At 46.7% G+C, this 18,451-nt stretch overlaps 1 protein-coding gene across 5 annotated transcripts in view; it reads right to left on the reverse strand.

Annotated features, from left to right (window-relative positions):
- The window catches only part of LSAMP (limbic system-associated membrane protein), a 1,004,442-nt gene that overhangs the window by 17,219 nt on the left and 968,772 nt on the right, over positions 1–18,451 (reverse strand). For 3 of the 5 annotated variants that reach the window (XM_010567434.1, XM_010567433.1, XM_010567431.1), the window contains 3 exons: positions 10,678–10,806; positions 6,748–6,868; positions 5,614–5,762 (listed from right to left, as the gene is read on the reverse strand). In XM_010567434.1, coding sequence (XP_010565736.1) covers positions 5,614–5,762; positions 6,748–6,868; positions 10,678–10,806 — 399 coding nt within the window. Of the gene's footprint in view, positions 1–5,613; positions 5,763–6,747; positions 6,869–10,677; positions 10,813–18,451 lie in introns of all 5 variants that reach the window. The other 2 variants (XM_010567432.1, XM_010567430.1) reach the window with 1 other exon arrangement.

Here is an 18,451-nt window from a genome sequence, read left to right on the forward strand (position 1 = left end):
AGGGGAACGGAGTTTTTGCAGACTCGTCACCCTCTAGTTTTACGCAGAGCCTGCTGTTTTGTTTACAGGGTTTTTACAATGAGTCCTCGTTATACGTCACAGCAGGACTTTGTTATACGTCACTGCTGGCTTCACGCTTTGCTTCTTCCACACAAGGATCTCAAAAGGATTGCACAGACACTGAGGGAAACTGTTGTCAGAGCCCTCAGTCTGAGGCTAACAGTAGCATTAATTCCATTTTACAGATCGTGCAGCTGATGCACAGAGCAAGGAAGCAATTTGCCCAAGGTCAAATGCCGAACTGTTGGCAGAGCCAGGCACCGAACCAAGAATACAAGCCCCCCAGGCCCGACCCTGATCGCTGGGACTCCTTTCCTTACCTCCAGAGCTCGGTGGATGCCTCGTACTGACTGAGACAAGTTCCTGCTCATGGACTGATCGGGAGGTAGACATTTAGCTGTAGAGATATGCCACTATGCAACAGCTGATAGGCTTGGGGCAATGAGTTGTTTCCTGGCTTACCTGTAAGGACAGTGCTAAGCCCACTGCTGACGGACATAGAGCTTGGCAGGATACATCAGTAGTCCACTACTCTTCTCTGATCAACCCAGGCCCAGCTATTTGGAGGCCAACGCTCTTTAGACAGCACCCTTGGTGCAAAGAGCTAGTTTCTGCCTCGCTGGAGCCCGTGGGGACATAGCAGGTCAGGCCCATCCCTGTGACACTGGCAGATCTCCTGCCCTCGTGGTGGTAATGGAGCTGTTTGAATCCACAGCAGGCACAGGGGAGATTGTCTCTTGCCTAGAAAATACGCAGCTAGCCTGGATCTCTGTGTTTATGTAGCAACAGGGGACTATTGTTCTGTGAAAGCAGGCTGTTATGCTGACATGACTTCCTTGTTATTTAGTTTGGTTAAATAACTCAACTCCCCTTTACCTTCTTCCCGCACAGCAGGCTGCAGACTACACAGCATAAGCAGTTAAAGCAAAGCACTACGGCCTCATTATCATGCTGCTTTCTATTCAAGGACTCTACCTCTGTTCCCCTCACCCGCTGCGTGCTGCCTTTATTGCTCCACCCTGCCTCATTAGCAGTGTCTCAGCCTTGCCCCATCTGGCTGTCACCCTAACCACCTTCCTCCTCTCCTGAGTCTCCCCGTTATTGACAGCCCCTGGGAAAACACAGGGTTTGCGCTAAGAGCCACTAAGAGAGATTTCAGCCACAGTTAGGCTCCAAACCCTAGCAGCAACCACCATAAGCAAATGCTCAGGTGCAACAAGGCGTGAGCAGAGTTAGGAGAAGGGGTGTAAGCGTGTGCAGGCAGCCAGCACTTGTGCCGAGGCTCCAACAAATAATGACAAGTTAGAGGCAAGTGCCAGCTCTTCTTAGGAACATGCCTCTTGCTGCGATCAAAACTGCTGGACTGTAATGATAACTCTACCTGAAGCCTCTCGAGAAGGCAGGGGTGGGATCGCGTCTGCTGCTGCTTCTAAATGGCATGGGCCTTGCCAGCTGCTGCTTCACCACCGTGTTTTCTTACTCCCCGAAGGGTGCGAAGGATGCAAACCGCAGAGGATGCGGCACGGGACCTGCTGAGGTGGCAGTCTCCTATAATTGAGACAATTTAGCCAGCAGGACTGCGTAAGTATGTGCGGCATTGCCCTGTTGTCTCCCGGTTTATCCTCCGGGATGGGCTAGCTCTGCGGGAGGCAGAAGCCAACTCATTTGGCAAAGCTTTCATTTCTTTTCTCTGCCTTGCTAGAATGCACCAGGTGCTGCACCTGCTTCTGTGTGCCTGTGGGGGTGAGTGTGCGCTTGCTTATACGTCGCACAGCTGCATGTGTATGTATACGTACTCACGTACACATAAACCTATGTATCTATATGCTTGTTCAGCAGATGCATATGTGGCATATATACCCATTTACACTTCTGTGTAGCATGGCTTAAGATACAACTTGTGACTTTTACTCATAGCGCTTTTCATAGCACTCTGGTAGCTGAGTGCAATGAAAAGAAAACACATTCCCTCCCTCCTAGTACACTTAGGAAAAAAACCCTTTCCCTTCAGTTGCGGCACTACTTTTCACCTCTGTTGCTCTGTGACAGCAGCCCTGGCTTGGCCTCTCTGTCAGGTAATTTTCTCAGAGACCTGTGTTACTCCCCCTTTCCTAGGTCTCAGTATTTTGTGCTTGGAGTTTACAAACCCCGTTCCTAGGCTCTGCAGAACTGAATCAACCTACTGGCTCACTAATGCTGCAAAACATGGTCCTGCCTCCCAACTCCTCATATCCACAGATGTGCGATATGGCTTCCCCTCTTGCATGGGCTCTGGTGCTTGCTGAGCCCTTCCATGCACTCATTCAGCTCAGTACAACAAAAGAAAACGTTTGGGGTCCTTTTGGCGGGTGGGCAGTAAAGCTGCGTTACTTTTTCACCGGTTTAGCAGGTTGAACCGGCTCAGCAGGTTGTTCACCTAGTACCAGAATAAGGGAAAAAACAAAAGCGTGTGGCAGAGAGCGGGGTGAGCAAAAGGAGTGGGGAGGAAGGGATGGCAGCAAGCTATTACATCAGTTGTATCATCAAACTGTACCCGAGTACCCTCTCTGCAAACATATTCCATATTGCTGTTGGAGACAGGTTCCTGGGTAAGACAGACCTTTGGTATGGCCATTTTTATGTTGTTGTAAACTCAGTCTCCAGGAGTGAGAGGTATAAATCTCTCCACCTACAGCAGGCAATCCTGCAGCCACGTCCTTTAAGGAAGATCGCTAGCTATCTATTCATACAGCTCAAGGGAGCTGCTTTTGTATTTTAATGCATCTTCTATCTATGGCATTGACAACTAAGGCACTCGGTCTCTCCGAGAGTTTTTCAATGCTGGCTGAGATTTCCTGGAATGGTAGTCACCCATTTTTCTCTATTGCTAAACTGTTCTTTCACATCATTTTGCAAGCTCCCCTTCTGCCCTCCACCTATGGCAAAGCTGCCAGTGCCTCATTATTAACTCTCTGGTTGTTTCTTCACTCCTGGCTGCCATTCTTTTTTGTGCTGCAATGGGACACTGAGGAACCATTGCTGTATCTGCCTCCCTAATGGGATGTTGCCCTACAGTGAGCTTGTTCTCTATTTAAAAAAGAAATAAAATCTCTGATTCTGGGGATGAAAACCACTCCCAAGTATTTGAGTATCTATCTGCTGTACCACACAAAAACTTGGCACTGCTTTATTTTTCTGCCTGGGTGTGTGGCTGGGAGTGTACATTACCTGTTATTTCAGCTACTGTGTGACAACTACAGCATTTTTTTCACCCGGGCTTGTAGGATTTTTCAGCTGCTCTCTTTATCTTTGTGAGTCTGGATACTTTTCACTTATTTCCTCCCTGATTTCTTAACCTTAGAAATACCAGCTGTAGTCTGCCTGACTTTATTTTTTTTCTCTCTCTCTTTCTCTCTTCCACATGAACTAGAAGAAGAACAGAGATTTCCTGAAACAATATGAAGCAATTGCACACTGAAGAAATACAGATTAACTAGGCAACAAAAATGAAAGTTAGAAACAGTCTGCTGAAAATCACCGAATCTCTCTTAGCTCCTGCACCTCCATTCTTCTGGCTCTTGTGAAGCTCTCTAGCATTTTCCAGCATAAATAGGCCTTCAATTTCTAAGGTAAAAATGATAAACAAAATCCAACAACTTGAAAGAAGGAAAGTTTTCTTCATACATAAAAAGGAGGCTAAAATAGGACCCTTGCTGTTGCAAGTCATCTTTAATAGCTGCCACATTTCCTCCTGGAATAGTTAATGGCAACTTCGCAAGATCTCCCCGGGTCTCTTACAGGTTCTGCCACTCATTTTACGACCATGGGTAAACCATTTCTTCACTCTGTACCTTAGTTTCCTGCTGAAAAATGGTGCTAATAACACACACCCATTTCTAAATAACTTGTGATGTTAAAATATTCATTGCTAGCAAGTCCTTTGAGATCCTTTAAGGTGAAGTTCTGAACTCATGCAAAATGCTTTTCTAGCAAAACCAACCCCCCAGCTAAAATCACGTGTGCATACATACATTATTGAATTTCATCTTATATTTTGTTTCAGTGATGCATTCCCGCTCATCTGTGTAACAGGAACCAACAGAGAGGGCCAAATTTAGAATTCAGCCACAAATAATGGATTCTAAACTTAGCATTATATTAATATCAGCAAGAACAAATCTGGAGTATTTGAAAATTGTGTTCCAGATTGCTGCCTGAGGATTTTTTTTTGAATCTCATGACAGTCACAAGACCAGGGTGGGTGAAAAGACTTTCAAAGTAGAAATTTGCTTTGTGTGCTGCAATGCTACAGGAAATCAAATATATGTTCTTTTACGATAATATCTGTTCTTTAGAAAAAAACTTTAGAAAAAAATGAATACATCCAAATGTTGCAAAAATTCAAACTGCCATGAAATAAATCCAGAGGTGGTGAAGAAAGAATGCCAATGGATTTACCCTTTTGCACTACATCTGTTAAAAAGTAACCAAACCAAAACATTGTTTTTCTGAGGGTTTGATTAATCTGACCACACGTAGCAGAACCTAGACTAAACTCCGTCCCATACTGAGACTGCTTTACACAGCTTATCTTTTTTTCTATTTAAAAGACCATGCAGGTCACAGCCTGAGTGTTTTAATTCAGTTTGGGGCTGTCACAGGAATACAGCCCTAAGTCACTTTTGTGTTTATGTGTCCATTGATGTGAGCGGGTCATTCTGTTGCAGTCTGTTTCTGGTGGCAATAACAACATGTGGTCCAAGTCGAGCCCAAGTTTTGGACCTGGAATTGGGAACTGCATTTTGAATAAGCCACAGTTTGTACATGTGCGTGGATGGTAGATGAGGGGCAGGGGCTCTGTTCAGGGTCAGGTTTGAATCAACTGCAAAATTTGGAACCAGCAGGTAACTCTGCTCTAGAGTTTGGTCTAGTCCCAACTTCTGTCTGTTTACACTTACTATGACAAATTCAGTAATTGAAAGGTAGCAGAATGAGATCCAAGGAATTTTATTCCATATTTCATCTGCTGATTACCTTTTCCCCCACATTCCCTATGGTATGCCCCTTTAAATCATTCTGTCTTTCCCTACTTCTTTCCCTTCCATTTTCAAACTCATTTCTCTTTTTCTTGACTCTCTCTTGTTCTCCTCAGGCTCGGTGGCTAGTTCTCTCCATCTCTCTGAATTACTTGTCATTTCTCAGCTGTCACGGACCCTCTGAGCCCTGGCCTTCTGTCTCCTTATTAAAAGGGCTGTCATTCTAAAGGGTTTTTTGTTTCCAGCTTTAAAACAAACATGCTTTTATTATTTTAACAAAATCTGACGTCGGCAAAGAAAGTCAATCAAAGGGCTTGACTGTAAACTTTTTAATTTGGCTGTGTTTGTGTTTCACGGGACGTATGAACACGTAGGTATCTGAAGCAGAGTGCTGAAAGCCAGTTTATGGCTGGAGGTTTGGGGGGCGGTGGGGGTGGCAAGTGGATGCTTTCCTGAGTTTTGGTCACTGTGTGCTTCCTACACAGCCTGGTCCTTGTGAGAGCGATCTGGACCTCCCTTTCCCCTCTCCCATACTTACTGTAAAGGTATAGGCTGGCATTTGTGACTCCCAGCTTGTTGGCAGCCACGCAGGTGTAGTTCCCATAGTGTTCCTCAGTGACGTTGGCCACCATCAGCAGAGACTGGCTTCCCGTGCTCTTTATCTCCAGACCGTTAGCACTGTTTATCCTGGGAAGACAGGAGAAGAGGTGTGTAGTGCAACGGCAGTTGTGTTTTGGGAAGGAAATCACTGCCCAGCAAGCAGTAAACCAAAGTCATTCAGCCCAGCTAGCAGGTGAGGATGGAGGGAGGCACGAAGGAGACGTGAGAAGAAAGAGACCAAAGAAGGCATTGATGGAAAGCAGGAGCAGGGAATGAAAGGAAGAAGGAGCGCAGTGGGGTGAAATGCCACGAGTAAAGCAGTGGAGAAGCAACAAAAGCCAAGGGAAAGGCAGGAAGCCTTCACCCAGCACCGACTAACACTTGGAAATAAACACACCACGGCCAGTTGAGGGCTAGTCCGTACTTGAACAAAAGGGTTTTAGTGAAACACACCAATTCATGTGTTCCAGTATGTGCATATGCCAAAGCTGAGTCACCCATGAGTCTGTGCACATGGGTCAGGTTAAAAACCAGGATAGTAACACAACCTTCTTAATGCCAGGTAAATGCTCAGGTGTAAGGGACAGATCCTTTTTCTCTTCTCATTTTCTCTCTTATGCAAATCTGGGTGGCTCAGGTCACACAGATGGGGGAATCTTACACCTCAGCAACTCCTTCCCCTAGATGAGAGCACCTGGAGTGGCATTACCTACCTGGTGACTAACACTGCCTATTTTTTTTGTCTGTATCATGGGCTATTTAATGCATGAACATCATCAGGAAGAAAGCACTATTGATGTCTTAACTGTGTATTGGCCCGTAATTGACTTAAAGGCAAGAGCTCCATCCTTTGCACTTTCTTCAGCACCCCCAGCGCAGAGAGGGACTGCCTCCTCCAGCCCTGACCGTGCTGGCTCTGCCGAGTCTGATGGGACCATCATGACTTATGTGGATTGTGAAGAGTAATTTGTTTGAGGAGAAGAGTTGGGGAGGACAATAAGTGATTCTCCAAGGATCCTCTATTGAGTGGACTGAAAAGGAAAGGAGGGAAGAGGCGAGCTAAAGGTCTTACCTGGTATCATCTCTGTACCACTCGAAATCAGGCGTGGGGACCGCTGACGCCTCGCACCGGAGTAAGGCTTGTCGTCCCGTGGCCGCTTCATTGCTCTTGGACTCTGTGATGGTGGGAGGGTCTGCAGGAACGAAACACATGGTCACTTCACGCACTTCCAGGTGGAACGATACAGTGAAACTATGTCAGGGCTGGTTTCCTCATGCAAACCATTCGGGTCGGTGGAGGCCCACAACTCCTTCTGGCTGTGGCACACGCTCCCCCCTGCTCCTCTGGAGAATAACACCTGCTCTTTGAACTCTCCCTAATATACCGCGTTAGCATCACGCGTGCTTCTCTTCAGCAACACTGAATAAAGTTCTGTCATAAATGCATAGGCATACACAGGCAGAGCTAAGGTTAATGATGGACTTCTGTAATTTATGAATATTTACCTGTGGATCTCTAGTGCACATGGGCTCATCAGGGAGAAGAAGATGAGAGAAAGACTTCATTAAGGGTAAAGGATGACAGCAAAAGTAAAAGGAATAAAGGAGGAATTTAATACTAGCATGAATTTTTTTTTCCATATAACCTCTGTGTCTAATGTCAAAACTATAATAAGAAAGGAAAGGACTGAGGCAACATGTCTGAAACAGAAATACATTCACGGCTTAAAAGGGAAGAGCTCCAGCAGGAGCTGTGGGTGAAACTTTGAGAGCCAGACCACTTGTTGAGACGCTTCCCTTAGGTGTCTAAGGTGACAAATCCTGCCCAAACCTTCCTGGACATCATGTTTTGTCACAGGCTCCAAGCGGGCTTGCTCGGGATTGCTCTGCATGAAGCTTGCCCTCAGCCCAGCATGGTGCTCCCACCTCTGCTTACTTTGAAGCTTGAGAGTTGTGCCAAGGGCAAAGAAAACTTGGGAACCATATCGGTGTGCTCCGCTGGAGCTAGGTCTTAGTGCTGGCTGGGTGCCGAGTAGGGTAGGCACCGGCATCTTCAATCCCAGCCCCATGTTCAAAATGTTAAGTGACAAGCTTTACATGTTATAAGGCAGAATTATTTCCACCTGGCTGCTGAGAGGGATCAGGGAATAAGTGCCTTGTGTCTCATCACTAATACTTGCATACCCTGAGATTACGGGGCTGCAACTCAGGCAGCTACTTTGCCGAAACTCAAGTTACCACAAAGCACGCTCTGTGTGTACAGAGTACAGCTCCGCCGTCTGTATCCGTCCCAGCACTGAAAGGCCAAAAAAAGAATCAAAATGGATTGTGTCAGTCAAAGAAAAAAATAATTCTGTCTGGAAAATGAATGGAAAGAAGTTTGTTTGTGAACACATTAGCCATCTCAATGTGATCCCTTTCCTGACCTTAATCGGGATTTTATGCAGGGCTTTAGGGATATTGCAGTGCGCCCTCTAACATCATAAATATTAATAAGTGTACATAAATAGGATCCTACATTCAAAGGCTGTGGGTTCACGTAAATATTTTAATTTGGAAAGGAGGAGGGGTAATAAAAGGATAGTGAAGGTGATTTTTTAAGCATCCTTCTTCGATTTTCTGGTTTGAGCAGTATATCTTCTTGCTGCCTGCAGCGAGACAAACTTTTTCCATTTCACTGCATCCAGTACAAGAGGTGAGTCACAAAATGAACAAGCAGCTTTCTATGGGCCTAGAAAATGGCCTTGGCAGGCGTGTGCTCCCCGGGCTGCTGCCAGCCCCCCGCTCTGAGCCATCCCTGCCTTAGCCACCCTCCTCTGCTTTTTAAAGGACAGAGCCCAGAGGGGCGGCCAGCCCGCTGTACTCAGAAAGCAGCCGCTTTATGTTTAGCTGTTTTGCTGCCGGGAAAGCCAGGAGTGGGTTCCCTTTAGCTGTTTGCCCCCCCCCACTCTTCCCCAGGCCTCAGTTTCCCTGTCTGTGATGTGCAAGGGCCATTACTCGGGAAGCCTGAAGGTGGTAGTGTGAGACCAAAGCAAGGCGAGGATGCTCTCTCCTGCAGTCCGGGCTGACAAGCTACGTGCTCCACAGCATCAGCGGATGATAAGTGATGGCCAGGAAGCTCCCGAGGTTGGGCAGGTCCCATTTTTCAAACTTACTGTAGTTTTCCCACTTTCTGCTGCTTGTGGTGTAGTTTAAGGAAGCAAGATAAGGAAAGATGTATGCAAATGTCTAGCTGTCATTCCCCAAACAGGACTGATTTTTTTTCCTGTGCATGGCCCTCATAACCTCTTAGATTTTTTCCCTTTGTTTCAAAAAAAAAAAAAAAGATCTGTCCCTAAGGAATTTATAAGTTGCTTGCATTACAAATTAGGCCACATAATAATATTACAGTACTCTTATCACATTACATTTTTATACATTCCGACAGTAAAAATGTTTAAGATCTTACTGTAGCATAGTTATTATGAGTTGAAACTAAGTCAAAACCAAACATTCTGACTTTATACAAACAATCTGTTTCAACCATGTTAAAAGCATCACTGAAATTATGTCTCACAGAAATATTTGAAAATATTAATTGGTTCTTATGGAATGTCTCGGGTTTATAAACTCAGCTGTTTTTGACAGGAAAAAACCCTCAACAGTTTTACTGCAGAAAATCTGCTACTGCAGTTTCACATTAATGCTAAATTTGGCCCATAAAGCAGCTGGTATTAAACCACTGCCACCCAATTTCTCAGAGAATTATAAAGAAGTCTGTGGATTCTGAAGATGCTGCAGGGAGCCTATAACCTTGACTTCTAAGCAAGACAGACAAGTTGATCTGATGTGATGGCCCAAAGGGAAAGAAAGAGACAAAGAGCAAGAATGGTATTAAAAGGTGCTAAAATCACCTGTGGTGGCAAATTAGACTGGGATGGGCTGAAGCACTTGCTGCCGTCAGCTCTCTGCCCTAACCCACTCCTTGAGGGTGCTATCCGTGAATCGAAGCCGTGCGTATGCACCCTGAAACATGTCTGTAACCATCTCCAGTTTCAGGTTAAGTTAATATTCTGGTGCGTAAACTGAAGAAGGTCAGGAGAGGATATACCTCCCATTCATCCATCCCTGCTGCAGAGGTATTAGCTTCCAAGCAAGGAAACAGAGCGGGTAGATGGGGATATTCACTTTAAATCACTCCAGTGCCAAATACGAGCCATACAAATATGGAGGTGGACATATACACATGTCGGATTATAAAAGTAAGAGCAGTCTGAAATATCTTGTGTAACTGTGAGAGGAGCACGCCAGCAGAGCGAAGCGGACATTTGTCTAAGCACATATGGGCGATGGGATCCATGCCCCACTCATACAGTCGTGGATGTAAGCCCCATGGCCAACTGTGCCTCTCGGTGTTTTTAGGTGGATTGCCGTATCCTTTGGTATGGCCCCTTTCCGTACTGCATTGGTGCACAGAGGGTCTCTTTAAGAGGGCTTTACACTAATGACCTGAAATCAGCATAAAAGTCAAGTTTTTGCACCCTCTCATTAACACGTGCCTCTACCGCACGTCCCCCAGGCCCCTGGGCTGTGATACCCACGTAGGCACTGCTGAGATGGCTGGGTGCAGGCAGGCGTGTGTTTGCTCTGAGCCGGCTGAACCCTCCCTTATCTCTCCTTGCTGCCTTGCTGAAGCTTCTCTTCACGCTACTGTTCTCCCGAATATCAATGAGTGAAAACAAGGCATAGCCAGTGTTTCTGAGGGGAGAGATGGGAGCAACTCACAGCTCCTCTCTTTTCTCTCTCTCTTTCTTTTTTTTTCTCTTTTCTTATGTATTACCAGGTTTAAAGCACAAACTATACCCTATGATAAGTGTCTGATTGCAGATAGTCACCTCAGCGTCTCCCCCCCATTACAGATGACATACTATAAACCAGAAAGGCTTCTCTATTTATCCTAAAGTCACCCCTGCCTGTGGGCAAAACTCTTCCCGTTGACCTGCTCCAGTTGCAATGTACTCACAGTTCACAGTGACCCGGACTTGCTTGACGTCTGCTGAAGCAACCTCGTTGGCAGCTTTGCATTCGTACTTGCCCGATTGCTCTCGCGTGATCCCTAGGATCTCCAGATACTCTTCCTCGCCTTCAAACTCTCTGCCTGGTGGGACAGAAAAATACAGATGGTGGCTCTGTTAGGCATTCAGATTTGGGAAGCATTCCGCTTAATTGCTATGGAGGAACGATCACAACAGGGATTCTGCAAATAAACAACAGTCATGAGCGATTTTAAAGTATTTCAGAAGTCATATCAGCAAGATACTAGCCTTTTATTCAGTTACGGAAAACCTGGGTTCTGAAAATCTGGAAGGAAGCATACAAGCAGTACCAAAGCATTGCATCTCACAGGCTGTCCAGGCCAAGAAGCAGAATCTCTACCACATGAGACCGGAGTAGGTTCACTGGTGTGGTGGCTGAGTACCAGGGCAGGTGAGTCGGCCTGTGGCCGATGGGCTGGTTCAGGGCTAGCCGGGTCCTCAGATGCGGCGGTGTATTGTCAGCACCCTTTTCTCCACTGCAAAACTGTGAAAAATGTCTTTCTGACTCTCAGAGCAACCACCACCCTGAAGTGCCATCGATCAGATCGAGCTACCATTAAACACGGCCAAACTGAGAGAAACAAAGTGTAATTTGATCCGCAGAGACCAATAATCATCACGAATCCCTGATCTACTGTACATACAAAATGACATATTTAAACCGTGCTGCCTCGCTAACACAGTTTTGAAAGCAGTGACTTGAGCGTCGGGGTTACAGCCGGGGGCAGGAATCAGGGGAGGTCTGTGGCCTTGCTTTTAATTCACTGTATGACCTTGGGTGAGTCACTCCCTTGCTCTCCCTCTGTGAACTGCGGCTAATAGCCCCCCTCTTCATCACCTCCTGGTCAGGGAAGGGCGGGGAGGTTAACCCCGGTAAAAAACACATTAGAATCGTTAGATGAAAGGTGCCAGGGAAGCATGAAATATTAGGATCGGTATATCTACCCTATTCCTTCAGAAAGCAAAGTAAGGCTCCTCCTGGAAAGAATCTGAACCGCACTGGCAGCAGTGTAAAGGGAGATGCTTCCCTTCTCCGAGAGGGCTGCAAGCACTGGTCTGCAGCATGCAAAGCCACAAGCCCCAGCTGAGTGCCTGTTTATGTTTAGAGAAAGCATCCCCCAACCCTCAAAGGGTAAAAGACAGATTTCAAAAAAAAAAAAGGTCAGCCCACAAGGGGTCCCATTCAGGTTCCTCAGAGAGCGGTCAGATTTTCCAAAGCAACTCTCTGCCCAGAAGACATTTTCTGCTCAATAGGTGCCAAGCACTTCTGAAACCCTGCCCACTTCACGTAGAGCGCTTAAGAGTTGTTTGATGGAGTTCAGATAGCGCCTGCGAGGACGGGGCTGTTGTCCTTGGCCCTGCGGCACTGCGTGAAAGCCGTGGGTAAGCCCTGTCTCTGGAGCTAAAGTTCCCGTGGAACGACCTGCGATGGATCCCACCACATGGGCACAGGCTAGCTGCAGCGTGTTGGCCGGGTCGGGCCGGCCGCTCACTCTGGCAATGCCAGCTGCGTGCGTTTCCCTTCTGCATCAGAGACAGGGACTTCAGCGACTTCAAAATCTGCTTAGAACTCTGTCCCTCGCTTGATTATTTTTGCCTTTTCTATTTTTTTTCCCAGGCAATTTTCAGAACCATTCTAGGGAAAAACCACCCCCCGTCATGGAGACTCAGCGTGAAAACAGCAGTGTACCTATTAAACTCATGTAAAGACAAGGTTTCCCCTCTCTTTCAGCGGGGCTAACCAGCAGTCCCTTTTCCAGCTCCTACCAGATGTTCAGGTGAGCCGAAGTCTCATTGCTATGTCTAAAACTTACAACTGCTTTGAGGCAGGTTTTCGCATCCCCTAACAATCTGCTGAAGGGCCTTACCGCCTGGCAGCAGTGTATTTGACAAGGTAGGGAGGCAAAGTTGGCTCCTGCTGCCCACCCAGTGCCCCGGGACGCGGCTTTCAATCCTCTGCTGTGTACTGGGGCTGCTGCTATGGAGAGTCAGTGGAGAAGGAAGCTGGGTGGGATTTTTAAAAGGTACTTTATGGCTGTAACTCACTCATGTTAGGGAACCTTAGCCCCTGTAGGACCAGAGTTAGGTCAGTCATAGTACTGGAAGGGACTTCAGTCGCCACCTAGCCCACTCCACAGCTTCAAGGCAGGACACATGGGTCATGTCAGGGAGACAGCCGTCCTCGGCCCTCCAGCGGCACACACTCTGCAGCCGCTCCAGATGATCTGTTCCTGTGCTTCGCTGTCCTTACCACTGGAGCAGTTTCCCTGAAGTTTGACCTGAGTCTCCCTTGCTGCAATTTAAAGCTATTATTTTTGTCTTAGCCACTATAGACAAAAAGAACAAATCATTCCTTCCTTCCCTGCAATAGCCTTTTATCAACTTTTAAATCACTTACATTCCTCCTCAGTTGTCATCTTTTTTTTTTTTTTTTTTTTCCTGGCTGAACGTTGCCAGGGTCTTTCAACCTTCCTGTGTAGGTGAGGTTTTTTTTTCAGACCCTTGATCATTCTTGTTCTTCCCTTTTAGACCTCTCTGACAAGTTCACATTTTTCTGGAAGTGCAATACCCCAAACCGAACACAGCATTTCAGATGAGGTGTTACCATGGCTGAACACAGATGAAGGATTGCATCGCAACTTCTGCACCGTGCTGCTGTCTGTACAGCCAATACGTTGTTTGTGTTTTTGCCACAGCGTGATTCATTTTTGGTTGGGAACTCTTTTAATTCCCCGATCTTCTTATCACATACTGCTACCTGCTAATAAGGCTCTTTGAAAATCCCACCCTCAATTTGAGCTGACAACCAACACTCCCCTCCTTTCACAGCAGCACTCCCAGTTGGTAGGTCAGCCAGTTGACTGGAAAGTTAATCAGACATCAGGGAAAGACTCACAAAGAAAAGGTTAAAACGTAATTTGCCTCTGCTTTGCAAATCATTTGCTCTGCAATTCTGCCTTGTTTATACACAGGGTTCATTCCAAGTGGGACTTGCTTCTCCTGCAATTTGCCCTTGTCAGAAGACTGTCACCGTAATGAAAAGAGGGTTGAGGGTGACTTAACCAGCTCTAATGGAGTGGCACCCTCATTAAGGGTGCTGTTAAGTCTGTCTGTCAGAGAACCACATCAATGGAGCTCCAAAGTATCCTAAAAGGGTACATACTTTCCCAAGGGAAGATGTTTTTCAGCTTCTCCCCTGCATACATACATGCACTTAAAGTCTAAACCGTGTACCATGTCCAGCAGGAGAGCTTTCACAGCTACACACAACCCCTTCCCAAGACACGATGAGCCGCTGGTTTGCCCAGCCGGAGCTCCCGGGGAATGGCTGAGAGCAGGGACTTCTCTTTTAAAGGGCATGCCAAAGACATCCGTAGGCCTATTCAGCTCCTTGTTCCCCTGCTCCAGGACACAGATACGAGCATAACACTTCAGGGAAAGTTTCTGTGACGGTCTCTTGCTGAAATAGTGGTAGCACTGTTCTTGTCCCTGCACTGGTAACCTGTTTCAACCCTGGGCATCAACATTTTGCTACAAGAACTCAGCTACTCTCACTTGCAAGACAGACCCTTTTGCTTACAGCCCTGTCCCCTCTAAAAGTATGCTAACAATTTCTAACAAAAAGCATTTATATAAAAGTGAGGTGTCATAGTACAGATCAGGGAGAGGAAAGATGTATCACAGTGTGTTAGAAAAATGTCAGGTTGTGATATCTTGCACAGAGCTGTAGAGATGTTTTCACTAATTCACCTTGGCAGCCAGATTAGGTGAGTCATATTAACTCTAACCTCTAAGGCAAAAGGGGGGGAGCAGGAACAAAGCTTTACACACCGAGCCAATTTACAAATGTTTCCGTGCTGGAGCCAGCTTCGGCAGGGAGCTGATGGTTGTCACTATGCAGTTTATTGAAGTGGGGAGGGAGAAGGCTTGGACAGTGCTCTTTGGTACCAATAATGACAAACATATTCTATTAGGTGAAGAGAGGGACTGCCAGCTCCTGGCAAGCAAGCCACTCCATTCCCATTAAGAGAAGATGTTTGCCTTGAGCATGTTATCCAGGGATGAAATCCTGACCCTGCTGCCAAACCTTCCTTGCCGACAAGGGTTATCCCCTGGCTGTTTTGTCTGGTTCAGTACAACCCCTTCCCAGTGAGGGCCCTTCCAGGTTTCCCTGGGGGGGATGACTCCACATGCAGTGCAGCTCTTCTCATCCCAAAGCATCCCTTCCCATGACTCCAGGCAACCGTCTTCCCTGAAGGTTTTTTTTGCCTTTCACACGTTCATAGTTAGCTTGGTTTGTTGCTGCAGCCCCGTTAAACACCGTCGTGCCAAGCTGTAGCTCCTTAACTCTGTCCCAGTAAATGAGAAAGAGGAGCTTTCTGCTCTGGAGGCTGGAGATAGAGAGTATGAGCCTGGGAGGCTTGACAATCAAACCAACAGGGAACGACCCCGAGCAGAGTGAGCCAGGCATCTGCCGCGGCTCGGAGCTGGCAGAGCCCTTTTTGCAGAGGGATCTGCAGCAGGCGGCTTTGATGTGTGCAGGAGGAAGGCTTTGAAGGCCCGCTTGCCTCAGCCACATTTCCTATCCCCTGCCTTCCTAATTGGACCCAGTAAAGTAAATAATGAACCCAAACAGCAAACCTGCTCGGCAATGCTAGCCCGCTGGCGAGAAGCCCCGCTCTCCCCCCACCCTTTGGAGATAGCCTTGTACAACCCCATGGGCTCTGCATATTGTCTCCTGTTGACGTGCACACCTGCCTGTGCCCTCATATATATATATGAGATATCTATATAACACATATATATCATCTTCTGTGTTTTATCTATTATGTATTTTAAATATTTATATACATATAAATCCCACTGCGTGTGCAGAAATGCAGACTTACACCCTCCCCACGTATTTATGGGTCCTTCCCACCTCCACCCAAATGGCCCCTTGCACTGCCACGCACCATCACTCTTTCCTCAAAGGCTAAACTCTTCCTTTCTAGAATTGACGCACGCTCAGAAGAAACCCCACCTGTACTGCGTGCAGACAGCTCTTTCAGGTAGTCAAGGGACCAGCGATGCCTTCAGCCACGTGCTCTACCAGAGAGGTCTTTCCCGTCATGCCCTAGTTCCTTACATCTCCAAAGGAGAAGCTAGTCTGCAGAGGCAGCAGCCACATTTTGCTCCGTCCTCTCCTGTTTGTGCATCCAACACTTGGCTCCTGCTCGTGCAGAATCTTACTTTAGCTGTCTTTTTTTGTTTTTAATACTGTTGTGGTCTTAAACTAAACTGAAATTCAGACCCACTGAAAGTTATCTGTTTGCATTTGGTATGTGGAGAAAGAGCTCAGATATCCTGCTTCTATGTTTGTTTTCCTTCCAAGCCTCTTTGTAGTTGCGAAGAGGGGAGAGCAGAAGGGGTTATGCATCTTTGTTGGGCCCTCCTCTGCCTAAAACAAGATGCAAGGAGATAAAAAAGATTGCAAATCAATAAATGCCATTTGAAGTCTTTTTGTGTGTAGCAACTTCCAATGCTGAACAGCAGTTTTTGTTCTCTCTGCCCTCTCCATTTATTGTTTAAGGTTTTGCTCACCTAACTTTCCTCCTTCCTTCTGCACCTTACATTCCCTAGGAACAGGCTTCTGAAAGACAAAAATAGCTAAGGGAGCCTTTGACATAACTTTTTTGTTTTACTTCCAGCTGGGATTGTTTTGTTTTGTTTTGTTTTTTAAATTCAGAACTTTGAAGTTTTCGTCTATCAGTCTCTGTCTCCTCAGCCATCAGAGATTCCAATGAGCTTGGCATTTTTTTTCTGTCCCTTAGTTGAAGAGGCTTGTTTTTAGCAAAAAGATCAGTGGAGAGCAGCAGATGGTGGATGAGCGAAGGGACAGCTAGTGCTACAATGCTACAGTGAGGAGGGAAGGCAGAAAAACTAGCGTGGCATGGGAAGTGGTGAAAATGGGGAGAGCTTGAGAGCGAGAGAGAAACAGATGGAGAAAAAACAGAGGGGGAATGAAGAGAGGGACAGTGGCTGAGAGAGAAATGCAAACAAAGTGAGATTCTTTGGTGACTGAGAAAAAGAGAGCATGGTAGTCAGCTACTGACAAAGAGAAACAAACTGAGACAGAGCGAGTGAGGAAGACGGGAGGCGAGACAGTGGCAAACAGAGAGATGTACGGCATGGAGAGAGGCACAGACATCCCTTCTGTAAAGGGAGCCATGAAATAACAACTGCCAGAGGGACGGGAACAGAGGGGTCACATGTAGTAAGGCAGTAATTACTCTGTTTAAGCAGCAAGGCACAGCAGGGTATTTATTGTTTAAGCTGGCCTCATGCCTCCCATGCCCTTAGGTCTGTAGCTATTACACATAAACCAAAAAACTAGTGCAGTGCCAGGGAGGGCTCTGGCCTGGCTCTGGCTTCATGAATGAGAATGAGTCAGATCAGGAGGAAACACTCTGGCATGGCTTCCCCTGGCGTTCACGGGACCTTGCTCGTCAGCAATCGCGTTTTCTCCTTACATGCAAAGCTGGCTGGATGCCTCCTGAGCCAAGGACGGTGCCCGAGGAGCTCCCCGGCTGGGGCAGCAGCAGCACCTGCTGGCACGGCCGGGGTTAAGAAAGCCTGCGGTTTTCATCGGGACTTTCTCCCCACACCCCACGCATCTAGCATGCAAATCAAACCTTCCAGGTTAAGAGCAGCCTCCCCAGACTGAACGATGTCTCCGTGCTCTCTCTCGAGGGACAGCGCTGACCAAACCCAGCGGGAGAGACCACTTGGGATGACTCGCCGTCGCTGACGTCTCTGCTCAGGAGCTGGAAGCCGAGAGCTGACAGCTCGGACGCAGCTTGCATCCCGGCCGTGGGTGCCTGTCAGTGGGGGCTGCCTGCTTGAAGCAGCCGCAGCAGGTCTGCTGCTTCTCTGAATTTCCACTCCCTCTTCACTCCTATTCATACATGACCACTAAAGGTCATCACACAGAACCCGGAGCGTGGGCACGGAGCTGGTGTGCAATATACCACTGCTTCTCAGCAACTGACCAGATTTTCCATTCAAAATCCACACGTGAACACAAGAAAGAAAGGGAACCACCCCCTGAAAAAAATCCAGCCCTGCTTCAGGTCAAAGCCTTCTGTTTGACCAGTGGTTTTCTTCTGCTCTTTGCTGAACCAGAAGAAGGAATTAATGTTCTGCCTCAACTTGAGATAGAATTAAAAAAAAAAAAAAAAGATTTCACGTCAAAGAAAATGATTTTTTTTTTTACTTTTTTTCAAAATTACTTACTGAATTTTACCCAAATTTGCGAACACTTTTTTAATGAACACAAACAGCATTTTTGGACAGATAAAGTGCTCTTGAGCAAAACTTGGCTGTGATGCCAATGTGCAAAGTAAATTATGAACCATGAGGTAAATTAAGTCATCTAATGTCACAGCTACAATATTATACTCCCTAAATGTTGCATGCTGCAACGTGAGTTGTCATGACTATGCTACCAAACATCAAGCCTTAATTCTACTGCCAAGAAAATGACAGATAAACATGAACAAACCAGTAGTTGCACAGTTTCTGCATCCCCAAATCTCTGCCTGGTGCCTTTTGGAGGTTACTTTACAACAACATTGAGGCAGAAGACGTCAGCAGCTAGATGAATCACTGAGATGACACCAGATCTTTGCGTGTCTTAAGAAGACAGGAGTTGGTAAGTCC

The sequence above is a fragment of the Haliaeetus leucocephalus genome, unplaced genomic scaffold (genome assembly GCF_000737465.1).
Source record: "Haliaeetus leucocephalus isolate CR32 unplaced genomic scaffold, Haliaeetus_leucocephalus-4.0 Scaffold228, whole genome shotgun sequence".
Taxonomy (NCBI): domain Eukaryota; kingdom Metazoa; phylum Chordata; class Aves; order Accipitriformes; family Accipitridae; genus Haliaeetus; species Haliaeetus leucocephalus.